General features: G+C 38.0%; 1 protein-coding gene across 1 annotated transcript in view; it reads right to left on the reverse strand.

Annotated features, from left to right (window-relative positions):
- Positions 1-21,060, reverse strand: part of LOC124153533 — a 937,775-nt gene that overhangs the window by 3,229 nt on the left and 913,486 nt on the right. Inside the window, exons 5-12 of the mRNA XM_046526794.1 lie at positions 12,805-12,876; positions 12,122-12,280; positions 10,483-10,548; positions 9,900-10,091; positions 9,179-9,500; positions 7,172-7,592; positions 5,900-6,212; positions 1,393-1,895 (exon numbers count right to left, since the gene is read on the reverse strand). Of these exons, the coding sequence (XP_046382750.1) occupies positions 1,393-1,895; positions 5,900-6,212; positions 7,172-7,592; positions 9,179-9,500; positions 9,900-10,091; positions 10,483-10,548; positions 12,122-12,280; positions 12,805-12,876 (2,048 nt within the window). The remainder of the gene's footprint in view (positions 1-1,392; positions 1,896-5,899; positions 6,213-7,171; positions 7,593-9,178; positions 9,501-9,899; positions 10,092-10,482; positions 10,549-12,121; positions 12,281-12,804; positions 12,877-21,060) is intronic.

Raw genomic sequence — 21,060 nt, forward strand, 5'->3', positions numbered from 1 at the left:
TTCAAAAATAAATTAATTTAGCTCTCAGTGAAGAAAATGTGAAAGGGATAAATACATTTTTCAATGCTATCTTTTTTATGCTCATGATTCTCAGTTTTCCTGATTAATATCGTAATTTAAAATTCTTTCAGGTACCTCCATGGCCTTGTAGATACCTGAAGGGAAGCTTAAAGACACCCATAATAGTTCTTATATCAAAAGCTTTAGTATTTCAACCCTTCACTTAAATAGTTACTTCTCTAACAGTTTTACTCTTTTTATTTTCCTTCTTCTAATCTTCAGGGATTTTGTGTGATTTTTGTAACAATATTTGTATATTTAATATTTAAGCCTAAAATGTGGCAACCATTCATCAAAAGAAAAGCACCAATTTTGGCAATTTTTAAGGCAATTTTACTTTTTTCTTTTTGAGAATCAACTAAATGAAAATTATTAGTGTGTGCAATGAATCAGAGTACGAGATACATGTTTTTTTTCATGTACTTTGCCATGCCAAGGGTATTCTTTGATATTCTTTCAAATGTGAGGCTATGCTGATCAAACTTTTTTATCAGGTAAAATGATTTTCATTTTAAATAAATTGTCTTTTATGTTTCATTGGTTAGAAAATCACAATTGTTGAAAGTTAAGCAAGAATTATACTTTTGATCCAATGAAGACCTTATAAAAACTTGGAGCCCAATACGCCAGGGAAACACCAGGTGTGCAGACTTCAACATTAATAAGTAGGTAATTGGAACAAAAATGGAGTTGTATGGGACTCCTAAATTTTTAAGTGTGACTGAGACATTGACAAGTATGTATGTACAGTGAATTGGTCATTTGCTTGCATTTAAATGTTGTTGCTGTTAGGTCATTTAAGGCATTCTTCAGTTTTATTCTATTTAAGAGTAAAACATGATACATAAATCAAGAGAATATTCTAAAAAATTATTTAGCTTTAATGGAATTTATCTATATGTATTTATGTAATTTAAGTTTTAATCTATGAGACTATTTACAACTGATTCTTTTCTTGAAAAATTAGGTTAATAAATAAAATACATGGAATGACATTTGTTATCACTGATAGATACTGGTTAAGAAAATACACGTAAAATTAAATGTTAAGACACTGGGTTTCAATAAGATTAATTTCTACTGAAAGTGATTCTAATATGTACTTGAAATTCCTACTGTATTAATTCTATTTTCTGCTGGGTATTGTACGACTAATTTGGTCAAGGAGGTATTCGATGAAATTTTGATACTACCATTATGAACCTTGCAAAATCCTTGGTAAATTTAAAATTAAGATACACCATTAAAGAGTCAAAGACTGCAATATGCATCTCAGTAGCATAAGTATGGTACTCTCCAAATCCGTTTAAATGAATGGATGCATTCAATTACCTTGGAGAATCGTCATCAGAGTAATCAGCTTCGGGCTGTGGCGGCGGTAAGCCCTCATTGCTGAATCCACTATCATTGCTGCTATGCAGACTGGCATTGCCAATGCCAACCGTCCCTGGGATCACAGGAACTGACACGGGAGTGCCGGCTGCACTCGTTCTTAACTTCCCGAAGGTGTTGTTTGTCGGAGGCGTTCTCTGGGAGTGTGACGACGCGGTCGAGGATGAAGACGATGAGGAGGAAGTGGAGGAGGCGGAGAAAGGGGAGGAGAAGGAGGTGAAAGGGGGGAGGGAGGAGAAAGCAGTCGGTGCGTGGCCGGGGGGTGGGGGAGGAGGAGGGGGTGGGGGCACATGGGGGTGCATGCCGTGGGGTGTACGGGGGTGGGACCTCAGAGGCCCCCTTCCCTGGAATGTCTGATGCGGATTGGAATAGTTTGGAGGCAAAGGAGGAAGTGGGATTCCGGTTCCTCCTTCGTTAGCAGTAGATGTAGTCGCCAGGCGTATCTGTGTAAAGAGCAAATATCCATGTCATTGTTGGGATGCAATTCAATTTGACTTATAACTTGCTACTACTGAGGGTTATTACAATTACTTAGCCAAACAAAAATCACTACAAACTATAAAAAGGTATCCAAACTCTGATTTACATTGATAAAATTTGCCATTTATTACTGTGACCAGTTTAACCTGTCAAATAACATTCTTTAACAATGATTACTGAAGAATTTACCAACTGCGTGAAACTTCCATCAATATAGGTACCTATGAAGAGGTGATGTACTCATTACAGGGGAAATAACTACCAATTAATCATACTACTGACTGGAATGGGGATTCAATCGTTAATTTTATTGGGAGAAACTATAAACAGTTGTATCTACCAAGGATCCAATTACAAAATTTAGAAGCTTATTCTTACTGAAATAGCATTGCGTATGATTTGTGTTGACTTACCCCGGCTTAAGCTGTTAGACCTGACTGCATATAATGAAGAGTGAGAATCATCTATTAAAACAGTCCACAAAGACAGCTAAATATGCTTTGATTATTTAAGGCATGATCTTCTGGGGCTTGGTCATTAATTGAAGTGACAAATATAATTCTATGAAAAGTAACTGCCCCAAGCTTTTTTTTCCAAGAAACAAAAATTTGATTAATATAATCTTTTTGATGAAAAGAAAGTAACTTGAAAGGGAGTGAGATAATATGCTTACAATGAACAAGAATGAGAAGCGCTTAGTTGCAAATCATAATTAGTTTTAATTTCTTTCATCGCATCGCATTTGTTCACGCAGCAACTGTAATTAATTATTAAAATGTTATTACCAGTTTGAGCTGCTTAAAATACAAGAGTATTGATGGTAAACTTAGAAGGATATCAGTCTCAAGGTTTCAAAACTGAGAAGCTGTGACTGACTTCAAAGATGCTACAAAGCAATAAAAAAGGGTTTCAATGCAGATCAAGCTTGCCAAGGTAAGGATGGCCTAGGAAAGTTGTTTGGGATTTCACCTAAAACTTTCAGTATCAAAAATTGATGTAGGTGATCATGAAGAGTATAACAGTATTAAACTGTATTTTATAAATTTAAACCAAAAACGCTTGGGATTTGTTGCCTCTCTGTGTTACTTATAGTTAAATCATATGGATACGTAGTTCAATTTTTGTGCATATGTATACATGTTGTCATATTGTAATACTTTTATTTGATTAAATAATATGGAATTCTACTGTCATTTTCAATTTTCACTTCTAATAAAAATACATGAATATGTTTTATTTTGGTTAGTTGTTTGCTGCAGTATTTTTGACCTATGTCCACTGACTCTAGACCATGACTCACATGACTCTAGATAGGTGCATGGTAAAAAAAAATTGTGCTGAGTATTCAATCATAATTTTCAGGTAGTCACCTCAATAGGTTCTTTTCTATTCTCTCTAATTATGTCATTCGTACATATTATCGTGCATCACCAAAGAATGCTAGAATTACTAAATGCAATTTTTATAGTTAACCCTTTGGTAGCATATTCAAGCACATTTTCGATTTGGCTTCAAGTACCTCCCAAATTATAATTCTTTCCTGAAAAAGTTTGAAAGAGTTGTTATTATGTCTAAAGGATCAATAAAAATCACTTCATTTGCACTGGAGAGTGCAACCTCCCTAACCAGATTCAGACTGCAGTGGGTCCTACTGTGCAGAATGGAGTATACCCATCACACATAAGCTTATCTTCTAGCCAGAGGTGATGTGGCTCTCAGGGGCCTACTACAAATAGGAGTGGGTTTAAGGTTAACGGAGGAACGTAGGGGAGCAACCATTTGTGCCAACTGCAGCTATGGACAATGCTTGAGGCCCCTTATTTTTATTTCCTCCCAGTACAGTGCCTCAAGAATGTGGCATGGGTCCACTGCCGGGACTCTGCTAGTTTCTGGTCTGCTGCAGCCTGAGCATTTGACTAAGGCACTCCCAGGTAACACTAATAGGGTGGTTTCCTATTATTTTTGTATTGCCTAAATCGAAAGATTTATTACTCCTGGAGTACGTATTTCACGCTTTTAGATTTTTAAATGATGATATCTATTTTTCGCGATTAAATGAAAAGTGAAAATTTTCAAGCGCGCGAAAACGCGACGCTTTTAAGTATGAATGTCGGGAAGTCTCTCCGCGTGACGTATTTCTGGTTCCCCCTCCCGCCCTGCGAGGTGACCTTGAGGCGAGGCTTAGCGCTGATACGACGCAGGCTGCTAGCGGCTAGCCTAGTACCCTGCTGGCTGGTAGCGCTTGGCTTAAATAAGGATTATTAATAACTTATCAAACGAGGAAAACTTTCCGACCTTAGCCAGTTTTAATAAGTGATTGTTAAGACATGTTTCCCTGAGCTCTGCGCCTCATGCATGCATTGGTAACATCAGACGACGTATAACTCCTATCTTCTCGTATAGAAACTAGGTCCCTGTGACGTCACGTGGAGTGGCATCGCATGGGCGCCAATCTGGCCCTTTTCAAATGAGGATAAAAATGGACCATTGCCATTCGTCTAACCCGGTATTTCTAAAACAAAATAATTTGTATATTATGAATACACTAATGGTGGGTAACGAATCGCAATCAATGCCTTTCGTTTTCTTTGATGAAGGAAACCACCCTATTCCATTTTTTTATCCTATCATAGTAAAACTCTAGTCTGAAGTGATGCCATGGAACAGGGTTGTGCAACACACATAATGTATGGTCTTCACACAAAATTTCATGCCGACAGATTTTCTCTGATAATATGTAGTGGTGGGCTTACTTGCGGTAGGTCTGCCATTCTGCCTGGCACCACCAAGTTGGTGAGAGTGTGACCCAAAAGTGGGTCATGGTTGACCTTGTGTGAAATGAATTTTGTCCTGGGCAGCATGACCCACTTATGGGTCACACTCAACTTCCAGTTACATCACATAGGTTGCCACACACAGTACATATAGACACACCAAGATTTATGTCGCTATCTTCTCATTTTCCTTAATGGTGACATTGTCAAAATAATAAAAAAATAGTAACTTCACTGTTGTATAGAGAGGAAGGTGGGTGTGACCCACCGACAGATCAAGATACAGCAAATATATTTAGCAGCTTTGTAAATTTTCACAGAATTTTTTATATGGTAGGATGTGTTGCAAAACCTTAGCGTCAAAACACGTCGTATCAAATATAAAATTCAGTGAGGTTTTACAAAGGTTGTTTATCCTCATTCAGAATAGATTTTCACTAAGTGAAAGCTGAATCTATTGATTTCATATTCAGTAGCTTTCATTAATATCTTGCTGTGGATTTATTATGGAAGGGAGCATGCATGGCGGCCTTAGCAAAGAAACAACAAGGGGTGATATGGATTCAGATTTACCATATCATTAATTGTTATTACTGTGACATAAGGGGATATCTTTCACAAAGATAAATCAGAAGTATCCCTTTATTCTTTCTCTGAGACCTAAAGAAGCTAAAATGGTAATTAATATTGCCCTGAAAATTAAACAACTTCACTAAAACAGATACTGAAAATTGAACCTCGATCACATTCATATGAATGCAAGGACAAAATGGCAGTAATTATGCCATTTATTTTAATCTTACATATACTTTTTCCTATTCATAAAATAGTCTAAATTTATTGTTGTAGATGAGGAATATCATCTGAACTAAATTGATATTAATAATTTTCAAAGTTAAAGGATTACTCCCTATTTGTTTTTCTTAAGTACCCATATAAAATGAGGAAAAAGATGAGTCGTGATTGACACGACCTAGAAAAAACAGCCGAAAGAAAAAAGGGGTAAAATCCATAAATGCAGAAATGAAAAAAATCTGTATGTTGAACTTCTTGGAAGCCAGTGATTTGGGTTTCTCGTATTAAAAGAAAAAGTTGGTATTCCTCAAATACACCTGATGTCTTTATATTTTGAACTACTTGACGTCATGCACATAATCTGGAAGATTTCAATGGTTTGAAGAAGATCAGTTTACCTTATCAAGACCAGTGACCCTCTGAAGAACTGTATCTCCAAAGTTGTTGGGCATGGCAGAGACTACAGGTGGTGGTGGAGGCGGTTTCGGTGCAGCAGGTCGGTTGGAATTTGAACTAGCAATAGAGGGGTTTGCAGCACTGATTGCGGAGGTTGGGCTCAACAGCCCCAAAGATTTACCAGTGCCACCATTGGAAACACCTCCAATGACTGCTGTATCCACGCTACTCATCCTGTGGTGATGTCGCTGGTGAGGGAGGGTGCCTTGGCTTCGGTTGCGTCGGCGAGATGGGCGGTTGGGCTGCCCTGGGGATCTGGAAGGAACATTATGTGAAGGAATTGAGTTAACATCTTCCAATGAAACATAGTTCAGCAAAATTTGTGAGAAGAATCATTGATGCAATGAATAGTTGTATTTATATTTTGAACACTCAATTACTATTACTAAACTTCTTATTAGACTAAAATTCAATGCATCCTCAGGTAAAAAAATTACCATTGAAATAATGTTTGTTATTAGAAAAACTAGGTAAATAGCTGGAATGAACAACTAACTAGCAGTTTCCATTTTAGAAAATCAATTTTGGAATGGAGTAAAGGGTGAAGCCTTTGATGAAGGCTAAATATGTGTTTTGTAATATTTTTTTTTTTGCTTTGTTCTACCATGAATTTTACTTCGTTCCACCAAGTAACACAGAAATCAGTTGATTTCGATTATTGTTAGTTTATTATTTATGATATTTGGTGGTTGCATCTCGAGCAGATGTAGGTAAATTTCCTGCTCTGCGGTGGAGACGCACTGAGATGCTGGGTATCATCACTTGGGCTCAGTGGCGTAGCCAGGGGGTCGGGAACCCCCCAAAATATAAAAACAATTTTATTCCTTCATAAAAGAAAACAAAATAGTGAAAAACCATGAATTTACAAAATATTTCTTTAACAAATGAAGTTTTTTCGATCGTGAAAAGTGTTAAAATTAGTTTAAAACCCATTACTCAGTACCCTGTTTTTTTAAATTTTTCTCCCTGGTGTTGGACCCGCCAAAACGGAATTCCTGGCTACGTCACTGCTTGGGCTATCACTAGATGTTGATGTAGGAGGAGGGCTGAGAAAAAATCCCTCACCGAGTTAATGGCATTAATGCTATCAACTATAAACAATTAGTGTTTCGAATTGACACGTTTAGAATCTGTTCCTTGAATGTCAAATTTAATGCAGGTTTTCATCAATGAATGAGTGAGAAACTATACGAAGGAGAAAAGGGTCTTCTTACCCAGCTACTCTATCTTCATCACCTCCTCCATCTTCATTGTCGTCGTCATCCACATCATCTTCAAGGCCTCGGAGGCAGTCGTCATCGATGTCTTCATCCCCATCAGCAGACGATAGAACAACTTCGGTGTATGCCAATGGGAACCATCCACTCCTCCTTGTCCTCAGGTTCTCCCCAAACTGCCAGCCTTTGTTGCGTTCGCCCATCAATGAAATGAGGTCTCCTTCAAGGAAGCTCAGCTGGTTTTCTCCACTTGAGAGGTATGCATAGAGGGCCCTGGCGACTTGGCCTCCGCCACTGGTGTCAACGGTCACATCCTCCTCCGTTCTGCTCCTTAGGCCTGAATTCACTCTCCTACCAGTTCCACCATGCACTTCAGGGACAGCCATCGATTTTGGGCGAGCTGGAGGAGTATCAGGTTCTAAAATGTTCAATTAACTCATAATTAGAAAAATACACACAATATTTGCCTTCAGTGGAGTGTCTGAGAGACTTATTATTGAACTATTCTATATTTCACCTTTTAAAATCAAGGCTGTAGTAAATACGAGGGACTACAGGGATTCTAGTCCCCAAAATAATGTGGGAGATTGGGTCTCAATTAAACTCCCAGTTATGTACCACCTCTGCAAAGTAATCACCAAACCAAAATTGTTTTCTAGCTGCGGCCTTCTTTAAAAAACTAATTCATAATTGTACAAAGACAACTGTATGATTATCAACTCTAATAAATCTGTAAATATTGAATCTGTAAATTTTGAACTATGGTGCATCATCTTTAAAGGCCTGTTTACACGATACATTAACACGTACGAGTTAATGTCTGTTTGCGTGAATGATTTTTGTGGACCAGAACGGAACGTGTGCGAATGCATGAACCAAATTAGAACAGGTTCTATTTTCTGTGCATGCATTTGCACAAGTTGGGTGGTTACACGGTGCATTTTGGCGTTCATTCTCGCATTCATACATTTAGACATTAACCCGTACGTGTTAATGCACCGTGTAAACAGGCCTTAACACATTCAATGCGGGCCCGATTTTCAGGAACGTCATCAGAATCGGCTGATAAAATAAGAAATTAAAATAGAGAGTGCTTTTCGCACCATAACTTCCGTTAAAGTACTGTTATTTTCATACGGCGCACACGGGTCGAAAGAGGGAAGCTTGATGAAAGCCATGCACAAGTTCGGAAGACTCGGAGGTGGATATTATTCACATACGGAGGCGGAGAAAGGCCGTCCGACCAGCAGAGCACGTCAATTGACATGCTCTGTATCTCGGCTTGGACAGGACCACATCAATCGACGTGCTCCGCGCTGAATGTGTTAATTGATAAGATAGTGTGATTTTATACCAATGAAGACAAATTTTCTTGCCAATAATCTAATAAACGATTTACTAGCATGAAAGAGCCTCTATTACCTATTTTTTTTGTTAATTATGGACGGATTTTTTTCTGGATTTCCAAAATTTGTTTGCATTGTTTGATTGCATCATGCAAATGTCTCTATAAATGTCTTGTACCTACTTGAACTCATGCATGCATATTGAGCTAAATTATGTGGAAAATTGAATTTTGTGTTCACAATTGCTGTTATCTGTGACTGTACACTATCCTATTGTTATACTGGCACAAGGTACTTTTATCTCTCTAATAAATACTTTCAATTTAGATTCTAAAATGTTCCAGATTTATTACCTCAATAGTTGCCCAAGGCATGAGCAATACAAAGTTGGTAAAACAGAGCTTTGAATAAATCCACAATCCCCTTCTCAGTACCTCATAAATAAGTGGGCTTTCATTGTGAGTCACCTGTATTCTCTACTTCAGTTCAGTTATTGACGGTAGATTTTCTTTCTTTCTTCCAGCTCCAGAAGGGAGGTGTAAAGCTATGCATTTTAAGATAGCAAGTACATAACAATTTTAGCATAATTATTTAAATTTACCATGCATTGCATTCTAAATGGCTTTTATGTCTTGGAGCCATTACTATGCTCACTTACCATGTACCAAAGAGTGGGTGGAGGCTGTTAGATTGTACTCAGACTTTGCTCGTGACAGTGATCCGAGGAGTGTGGGTCGGCTCCCACTTAGGTCCATTCCAGTCACACCAGCCGTGCTGCCCCTGTTGCGAGCTCCACTCTCATTTGTACTCACTACCTCATTCATGGACCGAAGCTCTAAGCATGATGCATCCATTGACTTTGTCTTACGTAGTTGAGAAGTCAGCGATAACCTGTCTGCCTCAATGTTTGATCCACTTTTACCTCTGCTGGGCTGAGAGTAGATATCATCTTCATCGTCCTCTTGCCAAAAGTTGACTTGCTGGAAGGGTCAAAACAAATAAGTTTTCCATTAAATTCTCCCCGAATCATAAATTTAATGCATACTTCCACTTCTTCTTTCAATTCTTTTACCTATCTGTCAGCAATGTAAGTTAAATGCAACAAATAAACTCCCATTCCTTGCTCTCTTTTTCTTTATTGAATGACCTCTTCTTGCATCATAAAAGACAAAATTCAACACAATATCTACTCTCATATTCAATAAGAAATTATTGTGCATGCATCATTGTTGGTTTCATAAAAATAGCTCATTTACAAAGCTGATTTTTAAAAATAATCCTTGAAATTTACTCTTACTGTATTCCATAATGACATGTCAAATAAAAAAATTTTCAATCAGCCAATGAGAGCAGGATTTTTTAAGGTGTAAGAAACTCACAGAAAGGCGATTTGCAAACATGGTGTCAACAGCTTCAGGAAGGAATTCTCGAGTGCGAGCAACTTCTTGCCAGTCTTCCAGGTGGCGTTGAAAAAGAGCATGACCCTGTCCGTGATATGCTAAGTAGTGCTTGGCAAGGGAACATTGACGCTCAAGTACAAAGCCATAGCGACGTCTCTCCTGTGTTATGGCCTGTATAAGAAAAAAGAATTATCATAAGTACATATCATTAAAATAGTTAACTGGCCACGTAATTATCTGCAATTTTCTTTTGAGCAATACAAATATGTATCTGAAAGAATCGACTAAAGCACTTGCATTACATGGAATTAAGAACATACATTTAATTAATTATTTATGGCTAGTATATATGATATATAACTTCTATTAAGCGACTAATCAAAGGTTTTTCTCCAGCAAAAATTCTATTACAACTAAGATTATACATCACTATATTTTTGATGCTAAAAAATGTGACAACTTGCCATATCTAATTCAAATGGGTACATAATATATCAAGGTTTTTCCACGAAATGAAAAGTTTTCATGCATACTTTATTTCTGTGTGACTTCCCATACTTACAGTCTTAAGGCTTTGCTCACAAAAACCGTCCAGTTTGGATTTCTCTTCTTCCATAATCTGCATGTTCTGAAAAAAATGAAAGGAAGTTAGCACAAGCATTGGAAAGTGAAGAATGGACGGTGTCTACGCATAGACCGGCCAGTGTAAAATCTAAAAGAATCATGTTCAAAGCAGCATTTTAATCATGATGGCAATTGAAAAAAGTAGGTAGGAAAGGATAGGAAAATACATGGAATTTATAACTGATTTTGTTGCATGAATGGCATGAATTTATTCTTGGAGTTTTTGAAATGTACCCTCCCCATTTTATGACTTGTTTTAAATGGAAAACATCTACACTAGCATATTCAAATATGAAAGCATAGGTGCTCAGAGAGGGCAATACGAAATTTTCCATCAGTTATTATTAACACGTTGCGTACCGGGGTAAGCTAATGTTTAGAATATAACTTTACCCTATCAAACGTTGGGATGCATCAATTCATTATGAATAACGAACAACAAATGAAAACATACTAACGAGTACGTATTGTACGCTTTAAAAATTGTTTAGGTCGACGCGCCTAAATGACAAGAATCTTCGTCATCCATCCGGAATGTTCGGGAAAAAAATGACGAGAATTCTCGCCATCCGTATGCAACGTGTTAATAATTGCAAATTCCTATCCTTCAGTGATTTGCCCATTTTGCTTGGATGCTCGCAGGATTCAATATTTTATTCTCAATAAAAAGTAAAGTTATCTAAAAAATTTAAATTGCACTGTGCTCCTGCAGGGACATGCTTCAACTTTGGCATCCCATGCTCTGGTGCTTGTGGTGCCAACTTCAGCATGGCCAATACTGAATTGTGAGCCATTTATGCTGATGCCGAAGTTGGTATCATCATCCCCTAAGCAGAGAATGCCAAAGTTAGCGCATGCCAAATAACCCCCCAGGAAGATGACTACATATTATTCACACATCACACTCCTTACTTTTGATTACTGACCACCCAATTTTAATGATTCAAAGGATGTGGGTGCATGGGTGTTCCCAGCGAGGGGCAGGAGGGGGCAGCTGCCCCCCTACAAGCAAAAATCGCAAAAATCCTTAAGGAAAATCAGGACTGGTTCGAAACGAAAGTTTTCAACAAATTTTCTGTAAACCCATGAAAAATGATATTGGTATAAGACATGGAACTAAAATACTTTTCTTCAAGCAAATAATATTAAAAACTAATAAAGCGCTATCATAGTTCCCCTAAAATGTTGGTTTCATTCACCTTTTCCATGCCATGCTTCAACTTGAGCAACCATGGCTTGCCCCCCCTAGTTTTGATCCTGGGTATGCCCTTGTGTGGGTGTCATTTATAATATATGTGCCAAAATGTTAAATATATATAGCCACTGAGTTTAACAACATTTTCAGGATTTGTAAGAGTGCCCTATTCAATAGAACCTCTTCCACCATGCGAAAAAAATAAAATAATATCTGCTTGCTAAGACTTTACCTATAACGGATAAAAAATTCATCAGAGGAAGGATCACAGATATTAAAATAATAATTAAGAAATATAATTCACAATTTTTCTCTTTTCCAATCAACGTCAAAAATATTTCAGCCCATAAGGTTGCATTTTCAGATGAGGGGAAGAAGTTACCTTCAGTTCCTTGTCCAACGCAAGCCCTGTCTTGGCTGCAGCACTGCTGCTACTGCTGCTGCCTTTTGTTTTCTTCCTTTGCTTTTTCATTGTGGCAGCAGCTTTACTGTAAGTCTCATGTCGTTGCTTGTGCTGCTGAAGAAACTTCTTCTGCTCTGACTGGAATGTTATGAATGGGTTTTAGCACATTTTGAAGTTTAAAGTGTACAATTTTTATTGGAGCTAGAATTATTTTATAGCACACAAAACCAAAACTAAGGCATTTTAGAAGTGTGTGCGAAACAAGAAATTTTTAGGTTTATCATCCATGAATGTATGCGTGTGCCAATTCAATTTTTAGCTCCAGAAAGTCAGTCAGCTTCATGTAAAATAACAACTGGTGAGAAGTCATGGATACCTTAAATATTTCTGAAGTGAAGGCGACAATTTATATGAAGATTTATTTGCCGCAATTGAAAAATTTTGAAAATTGAACCCTGGACCAGTCATTGAAAACTAGTGTAAAGCTTTTCTTTTCTTCACATCAGAATAATCACAATTAGTTATAAATCTTTGGGAAATTCTAGAATTCACTTGTATACACATGTAGCGGTAGCATTTAAATTTATAAAAATATATGATTGACTCAAATTAGCCCTCATGATAATTAAATCTTATGCCCAAATAGGCAAATGGCGACTTACCTGAACAACTTTAGTATCCTTTTCCAAATTCGTTTCCAAGGGTACCAGAAGGTCAACGTAAAATGCCTTAAGCTGAAAAGGAAAAAAAATATTCAGAATGAGCATTCCTCGGCTTATAAAGAAAATACATAGTGCTACAATATAACCAATCAATCTATTGTTTGCTACCTATGATCCCGAGAATAATCCCTTTGGGGAGTGGGGACCTTTAGTTGGGTGACCATTTATTACTACCCCAATTATTTACCACCCCAAATTATTCATATTACGTATATTTTCTAAATTTTACAAGGTATGCTGAAAAGAGATTGATTCTTTCCTAAGACCGGCAAACCAAATGGGTGAAAAGCTTATTCCGTTTTTTTGAGCGATTGGGCCTGTGGGAAATTGAGACAATGATTTTTCACCTTCCCAAATTCCATCCACGCCCATCCTTTTGTCCATACAAAAATTTCCTGCATGTTTCCTTGGGCCAGATCTGCCAGTACAGCAACCCTGTGAAGCTGCGAGACAAGGCATATGCAGAGTTCTTCCCCTTCAACGAGGAATTAACATGATACTCTGAAATTATTTCATCATTCGGCAGACTTTCCAAAAAGCAACTTTCCAGAATACCTCATTTTAATCCAAAAATTTCGGAGATATTGGAAGTCTAAAATTTTGCTGGGGTAGACCTCACCAAAACAGCAATTTCTGGCTGGTGAATTTCACCACATCATAATATCAAGTCTTTATGTAGTCCGTCATCATCGCTGATGGACTACATAAAGACTTGAGGGATAAGTGCCATCGGAAGCAAGAGAAACGATGACATCTAAAGGTGTTACAGGAAAGAAGTTTTTTTTTCATAGCAGGCAAATTTTTATTCAGAAAAGTGTAATTATGAAATGACACGGTATTTTTGTGGCACATTCACTTTTTAATATTTTGGAGACCTAGTCTGATTAATTATAAATTACTACTGTAATTTATGACATTGGAATCCTCCATTTCCTCAAATCCTTATGCATTTAAAGCAACCCATTAAACAAAGCTCAAGGCAGGTTATTTCATTTGTCTGTCGCCTCTATGGCGTAGCCAGGAATTTTGTTCGGGGGTCAAAAACAGGAGGGTCTGGGGGAAAAAGTTTTGAAGAAAAAGGCTTTTAAGCAGATGGTTTTAAACTGATTTTAACACTTTTCATAATCGAAAAGAAAATTCATTTTTCAAAGAAATATTTTGCAAATACATGATTTTTCAATATCTTGTCTTCTTTTAATGACGAAGGAAAGTAATAGGGTGGTTTCCTATTATTTTTTTATTGCCTAAATCGAAAAATTATTTATTACTCCTGGAGTACACATTTCACGCTCTTAGATTTTCGAATGACGATATCTATTTTTCGCGACTAAACGAAAAGTGAAAATTTTCAAGCGCGCGAAAACGCGACGACTAAGTACGAATAATGGGAAAAGTCCGTGTGACATATTTCTGGTTCCCGCTGCCGCCCTGTGAGGTGACCTTGAGGCGAGGCTTGAGCGCTGATACGACGCAGGCTACTAGCAGCTAGCAGAGTGCCCTGCTAGCAGGTAGCGCTTGGCTTAAATATGGATTATTACTACCTTATCAAACGAAAGATACTTTTCGACTTTAGACAATTTTAATAAGTGATTATTAAGAGATGTTTCCCTGAGCTCTGTGACTCGTGTATGCATTGGTAATATCAGGCGATGTAAAACTCCTATCCTCTCGTGTGGAAACTAGGTCCCTGTGACGTCACGTGGAGTGGAATCGCATGGGCGCCAATCTGGCCTTTTTCAAATGAGGTTAACCCTTATCCGGGCACCTCAAATTTCTAACGTAACCGGGCAAGCAGGGCCCAATGGACCCTCCTTGTTAATTTTTTCTTTTTGCTCAAGTGGGCCAACCTGCTAGCATAAATATCATTGTTTTTTGTCAAATAGTGCAAATTTATACCAAATCAATGATTTCAAAATATTTTTAGTGTTCATAAATGAAAATTTTACATGTTAATTAGTAACAGAAATTTGAAATCTAAAAAAATTATGATTCATCCTTCATAAAATTGATCTCTGGTGGAAATAACTTAAATTTAGAATAAATTAACATAAGAGATAATGAAATATTGTTTACTTATGAAACGAGACACTGTAGAACATAAAAACTTATTGTTTGAGGGAAAAAACAAAATTTTACCTACGAGTCCAGGATAGGCTACTCCTCAAAGCTTTTTTCACTTTTGATTTAAACGTTTTACCTCACTATGTTCATTGCATACCGGTTGCTCACAGTTGTTACACAATTGTTTTTCTTCATATTGTTTCTATTATGGGCATATATATTATCTTATTTTTTGTGATACTATAATTTGATGAATGTCTTGGCTCAGAAATTCCATCATCAAAAAGTCCATAGCCTGTGTTCCCAGACAAACCCATGTTGGATCGTCTTTCAATGTGGACCTTAACCAGAATATTGGAGGAACTCTGAATTATTAGTCTTCTTGAATAATGTTTACCAACATTTCATTTTAGATCAATATTCATCCACGCCACATACACTGCTACTCTACTCACATACAAGTCACTCATGAAAAACGCAAAAGGCCAACTATATGTACGTCTTTTACTCATGTGCGTATTTATCAACTCGTCAAGGAAATCGACTTCACCTCTGGTGCAGTTGTAGTGACTGATAATTTCAGGTTTAGCATTGACGTCTTCAATAATTTCATTATGATGCATGAATCATTGAAGAACTACCAGCCAAATTTTCATCTTGGGCAATGACACAAACATACCATTTTTGGTGAAACCAAACAATGAAGAAACGACTTTACCACTTTTATTGGCTTGAAAATTTCCTGGAATAAATCGCTAATACTTTCCCATAGTTCCAACATAACTCAGAAGGCTCTATGCAAACTTTATAACAGAGAAATGTTTGTCACTTTTTTCATTTCTGTTCTTATTTTGGCATGGTTCAGTGAGGTGCTGTACAACTCTTCAATCCAAACTAGGCATTGCTCTTCATTGGAACTCTCCTCTTCGATTGGCTGGTCATCCAAATCATCGTCACTAGTTTATTCAATGTTCAGCAGTTTTTGTGTGCCATCTTGAGACAAAACTTTTGTCTTGCCATGATCTAATAATTATAAAAAAATGTTTTTTCATAGAATTTCTCTAAAAATACAAATTACTTCCTCAGTACTCATCTGTTGGAACTTACATGGGCATGTGATGTCTTCGTGAAGGAAACTTGTAAATACTTGCCATCACTCCGATGACTGTGTTACTTTTACCCAAAAACAATTGCATATTTAGGCGGTAGTTCCGTATAAAAGCCCATATATTTGGAATCAGTTATGTGCGACATCTTATATGCCTTCATCTACATTGCCCAGTAGCACTTTGCTAGCACTCTACTCTTTTTTCATACATACCGTAGTTTATATGGGAAACAAGGATGGAGGATGTAGAGGTGAAAGATGGTGGAAAGATGGGCGGGGAGTGCAGGAGAAGGATGGACTGTCATCAATGCGTTAGGGTTTGGAATACAGGTGGAGGATTTTTAGGAGACTGATAATGAACAGGAGCGTTCAATTTCGAAGCTAAATCATCTGCATGCTTCCTATATGACAGGATATATCCTTTCCTTTATCTCTTGAATGGACGCTACAAATAAATTCCGAGGAGCAGTGTTTTTTTTTTTTGAAACAACTGGATCGTTTTAGTGATCATTCCCTAGGGGTTTCCCGGTGACTCAATCCAACTGAAGGAATATTTCTCTTGGCATATGCCCTTCAGCGACCGCCACGGTACAATAGCAATAAGCGAAAGAATGAAAAAAACTGTCTCCATCCTTCATTTATGGATAGAGATAATGATGTTTGTTGCGTATTGTTCATTCCTCTCCCATCTCACTCTCCTTTACCAGGATTTTCCAACCGTAATGCACCAGTGACTCTCCAGCCTAATCTATAATCCCTTTTCACCTTCCCCTATATCTGCCCCTATCTTACCACCCATGCTACCTAGAATAACATTCTGCGTACATAATCTAGTTATTTAATTTACACTTATTACATTTACCTGCCTTGATAGCAAAAATAAACTTCGTGATTGAAGCTAACACAAACTGGATATATATGCTCGTAAGCATCCAAGTGCAGCGTGTTGCATAACTGGTGAACACTCACCTCCTGCCATACGCCACTGAGTTAGGGGTTATTTAGATGTATATGTGAACATTCCCAAAGAATACTTGAAAAATGACAAAATAATACCTTTTATATTAACCATCAAATGATGTGCAACTGATCGCGTATGTGAAGGGTCCATCAGACCCAGCTTGCCCGGTTACGGTAGGGAAAGTTTAAATTTGCCATAAACAAAAAGAAATATTTTTTAAAATTTAAAAATATATTTTTCTTATTCCATTTATCCGTATGAACAAAGTCACAGAAGTTCACAGCACTGGGATATTTTGTTCTCATGTTATAACCTGAAATAAAGGCTGTAGGGTCCGTTGGACCCTCCTTGCCCGGATAAGGGTTAAAATTGACCATTGTCATTCGTTTAAACTGGGATTTCTAAAACCAAATAAATTGTATATTATGAAAACCCTAATGGTGGATAACGAATAGCAATCAATGCATTTCGTTTTCTTTGATGAAGGAAACTACCCTATTGTGTTTTTATATTTCGGTGGGAGTCCGGTTTTCGATCTTCCCCCTCGCTACGCCACTGGAAGTCTCCCTAAAAACGGCCGATCAGCCGATTCGGACACCGTAACAGCCAGCCGTCCGCTGCATCTACGGCTTAAACTGTGACCGCGGCCATCTTTGGCGGAGACGCCAGGATGGTTAGGGGGCGACACGTGTCCCGTTCCGTGGAAGAAGAGATAGAGCAAGGATATATGTGGGATGAGAGGGGATTAGAGGCAGTGGGCCATTTGCATAGCAAGAGGGGGTCGCAGCTACAGTCCACGGGACTTATGTTCGTGTTCCTCCTCTGACACGATGCAGTGGGAGGAGTGAAGGCGAAGGGTCGGAGGACTCGAGGGTCCGTTGGAATATTAAAAGAAGACTGAAACGGCGCCATCTACTCTGCGAGCGTGTAAAATATGCAGATCCCATTGTCCCGACGTCGACTTCAAATGATAAGTATGCACTTACCATTTATGCGACCCGATTGGCCCGCTGTCTGATGTTGCTTGCTGGCTTACCCTCTCATCTCATAAACCAACCTAATGACTTGAGGAAATCAACCGTCTAGAGGCTATTACTACGTTCCGGTTGGTTTTTACGCTATCCCGAGGGTTATAGTGTGTTTTTCTGGTCGCATGACAACTTGGATAATCTCATCAATCAAGCGGAATGCTATCCAAGATCAGGAGCAACTCAGGTTGATTCTATGATCATACGCTTTCTAAAAATGCTTGAGATTCAACATTGATCGTTCCAACGAAAGCAAACATGGTCAATATAGAAGCTCTTCATCATGTGAATAATCTTCTTTTTTCAAACGATAATGAGCAACTTTACTTACGTAAATTAGAACTATTGATTCAACTACTTGAAAAAAGACATATAAAAGTGAAGCAACGCTCGCAATAAAATTTTGCTTTGAAATTATGAAATCATATGGAAATTTGCCGAGTGCTTAACGTTCAACATGAAAACACCCACGGCTTTGGAAAATGATGGTGAGAATTATATCATAAACAGAGAATGAAGTAACCGCTACGGAAACAGAAAAAAGTCCTAGATTCATTTGCGTTTTCTACAGTGAGAACATATATTTAATAAGTATAAAGTAACGAACACACAACCTCACATGGGGGAAATAAAATGACATTAGATGCCTCAGAAAAGTCTCTTTGGAGTTGGGAATAATACTCACAGCGTATGAAAGAGAGTAAACGAATAATGGAGACGGAAAGAATCCCGTACTCCATACGGAGACACAAGATCTGAAAACAAACGCTTAAATTGAGCACGGGAAATATTTTTTTTTCGGGCTGAAAGAGGGTGAAAGTTGGCTCGTTGTGCCGCAGAAAAAGGCCAGGGCTTTGAAAAGCGGATCCCCATTCGGTCACCGAGAGCCGAGAAACAAAAAAAGAAGCACAGGGCGTTGAAAGGAGACGTGAGGTGACGACAATAAAAGGGAAGACGTGAGGGACTGACTGGAGAGTAGAAAGGGGTCCAATGCGGTTTGTTTTCGATTAAGATGTGAGGAGAGCGATAAAAGGAAGGGGAGAAGAAAAAAGCGGCGATGGAGTTAAGGGAGGTATTGCAGGGGAGACACGGATGAGAGAGGACGAGGGAGTAGAGTTCGCAGCAAAAAAAGACGAACGAAAAAAAGGGTGAGCACGTGTTGAGAACTACTCGGTGGTTACGAAGGATAAGAAGGGGAAAAAAAGTATCACGCGTGCCGAGACGACATGAAGGCGACAGCGCAAAGGGTGACAGTTGGGCCTGTTTTTTTTTCAAACAGCTTACTTTAGGAGTTTTCATAATCAAATGAAAGCAGAAAGTTTTTCGGCATAAAACTATCTCTTAATTAGAAATTTATTTAGTTCCAAAGCTATCAGTGGTAATAATGAAAATTTGTAAAATTTGCTAACCTGTAACCGATTCAGAATGTTATTTTACAATACACATTTTTTTTTCAAGGGAAATTGCATTTCAACAATTCATACGCATCAGAAAATCGATTATGATGCGCCATTAGTAAGAAATAATTGTGCTTATCACTAGCAGTGATGGGCTCATGCTGATTGGAAAGTCTCAGGTCTATGTCCTTAAAAAAATTTGGGAAAAAATGTGCTCCTAAGATTATAAATTCTAATTTGAAATTCATAGCACTAAATTTCGTGCATTTACAATGGCTACCCCTTCGAATGAAATTTTAATATTCAAGAAAATTAGTTTAGATGATTTATTTCCGCAACAGAGCGATGAAAGGGAAACATGCTAAAATTAATCCTGATAATAACTCATTTTCTTCGATGGCAATAAAAAAAAGAGATTTTTGAAACATTATGACCACGGTATTTCCGCTCAGGATCGTTGGTTGTAAAAGAAGCAAATGAGAGCTTACGGTTACATTTAGCTTTGATTTACTGATGATTCGACCATAAATAAAAAAGCTGGATCAGAGATAGCTGTCTTCTGTATGGCACTCATTTCGCGGGAAAAGTGGGTAATTGACGACCGATAGCATCTCTCAACAACCTCAGCGTCACAGTTTTGGGCCATCCAGTGGATGATATATGACTATGTTAAGACTTTAATGACTATAGTTTTTTTTTCTGACGATAGGGGCGGGAAAACTGTGACAAAATGAACATCGGAGTCGTTAAGGATAAGTTAGCACGCAGTCGAGGAAACGGGCACCGTATACACCCGCGTATCCCGCGCACCTACATTACTGCACAAGATGGAGAGGAAAAATATATTACTCTAAAATTGTATTTCCTAAAATTTTTCACCAAATCCGTCAAATTTTTGTTATAATAGAAATAATAAAATCAAAATCTTTAATAAAAAAATCTAGTCTCAAGTTATGCGTTGGTAAGAATTTACACCACACATTCACACACAGCAGAAGGGAAGATTTCGCACACTCGGTTGTAAAATTACGTAAATTCAGAGATTAGCCAGTCGTGTACAATGGTTTCCTCAGCAAAGTTTTCTTTTAAAGGTGGCCAACTCATACGAGGAAACAGGGTAACACGGATGAGTTTTCCTGTTAGAAGTAAAACAAGGGCTATTTACTCTTTCGGAATAAGATCCTAAAGATGAACTTTCTGATATTGCTCTTGTGAAACAATATTCTTAGACATTCTCGAAGCTATGCGACAGAAATTGCAAAACATAGCAATCGATATTCAAATTTTGATTTTTAAAGTGATGACATGACCAAGGTGCAACGAACGTTTCCGAAATAATAACACTATGTTTCAACCGTCGCGACAGTTAGAACATAGACGACACGTCGTCACATGGCTTACACTTTTTCAGCCAAAAAACTCGCCATCAAAAAAATACAATTTTACGGAAAATGAATGACACGCTGTCAAAGCGATAGGAGACTGGACTAAGGCGGCGGGGCAGGCGAGGGCGGGGTCTTAGGCAGTGGACTAAGTGGCTGTGTTAAGCACAGGAGCAGGGCTATCGAAGGTAGCACAGGCGATAAGGGTTATCGGCTGGGCGATGTGATTTGAGTGATGGCCTCTTGACACGGGAATCTT

Source organism: Ischnura elegans, chromosome 1 (assembly GCF_921293095.1).
Source record: "Ischnura elegans chromosome 1, ioIscEleg1.1, whole genome shotgun sequence".
NCBI lineage: Eukaryota > Metazoa > Arthropoda > Insecta > Odonata > Coenagrionidae > Ischnura > Ischnura elegans.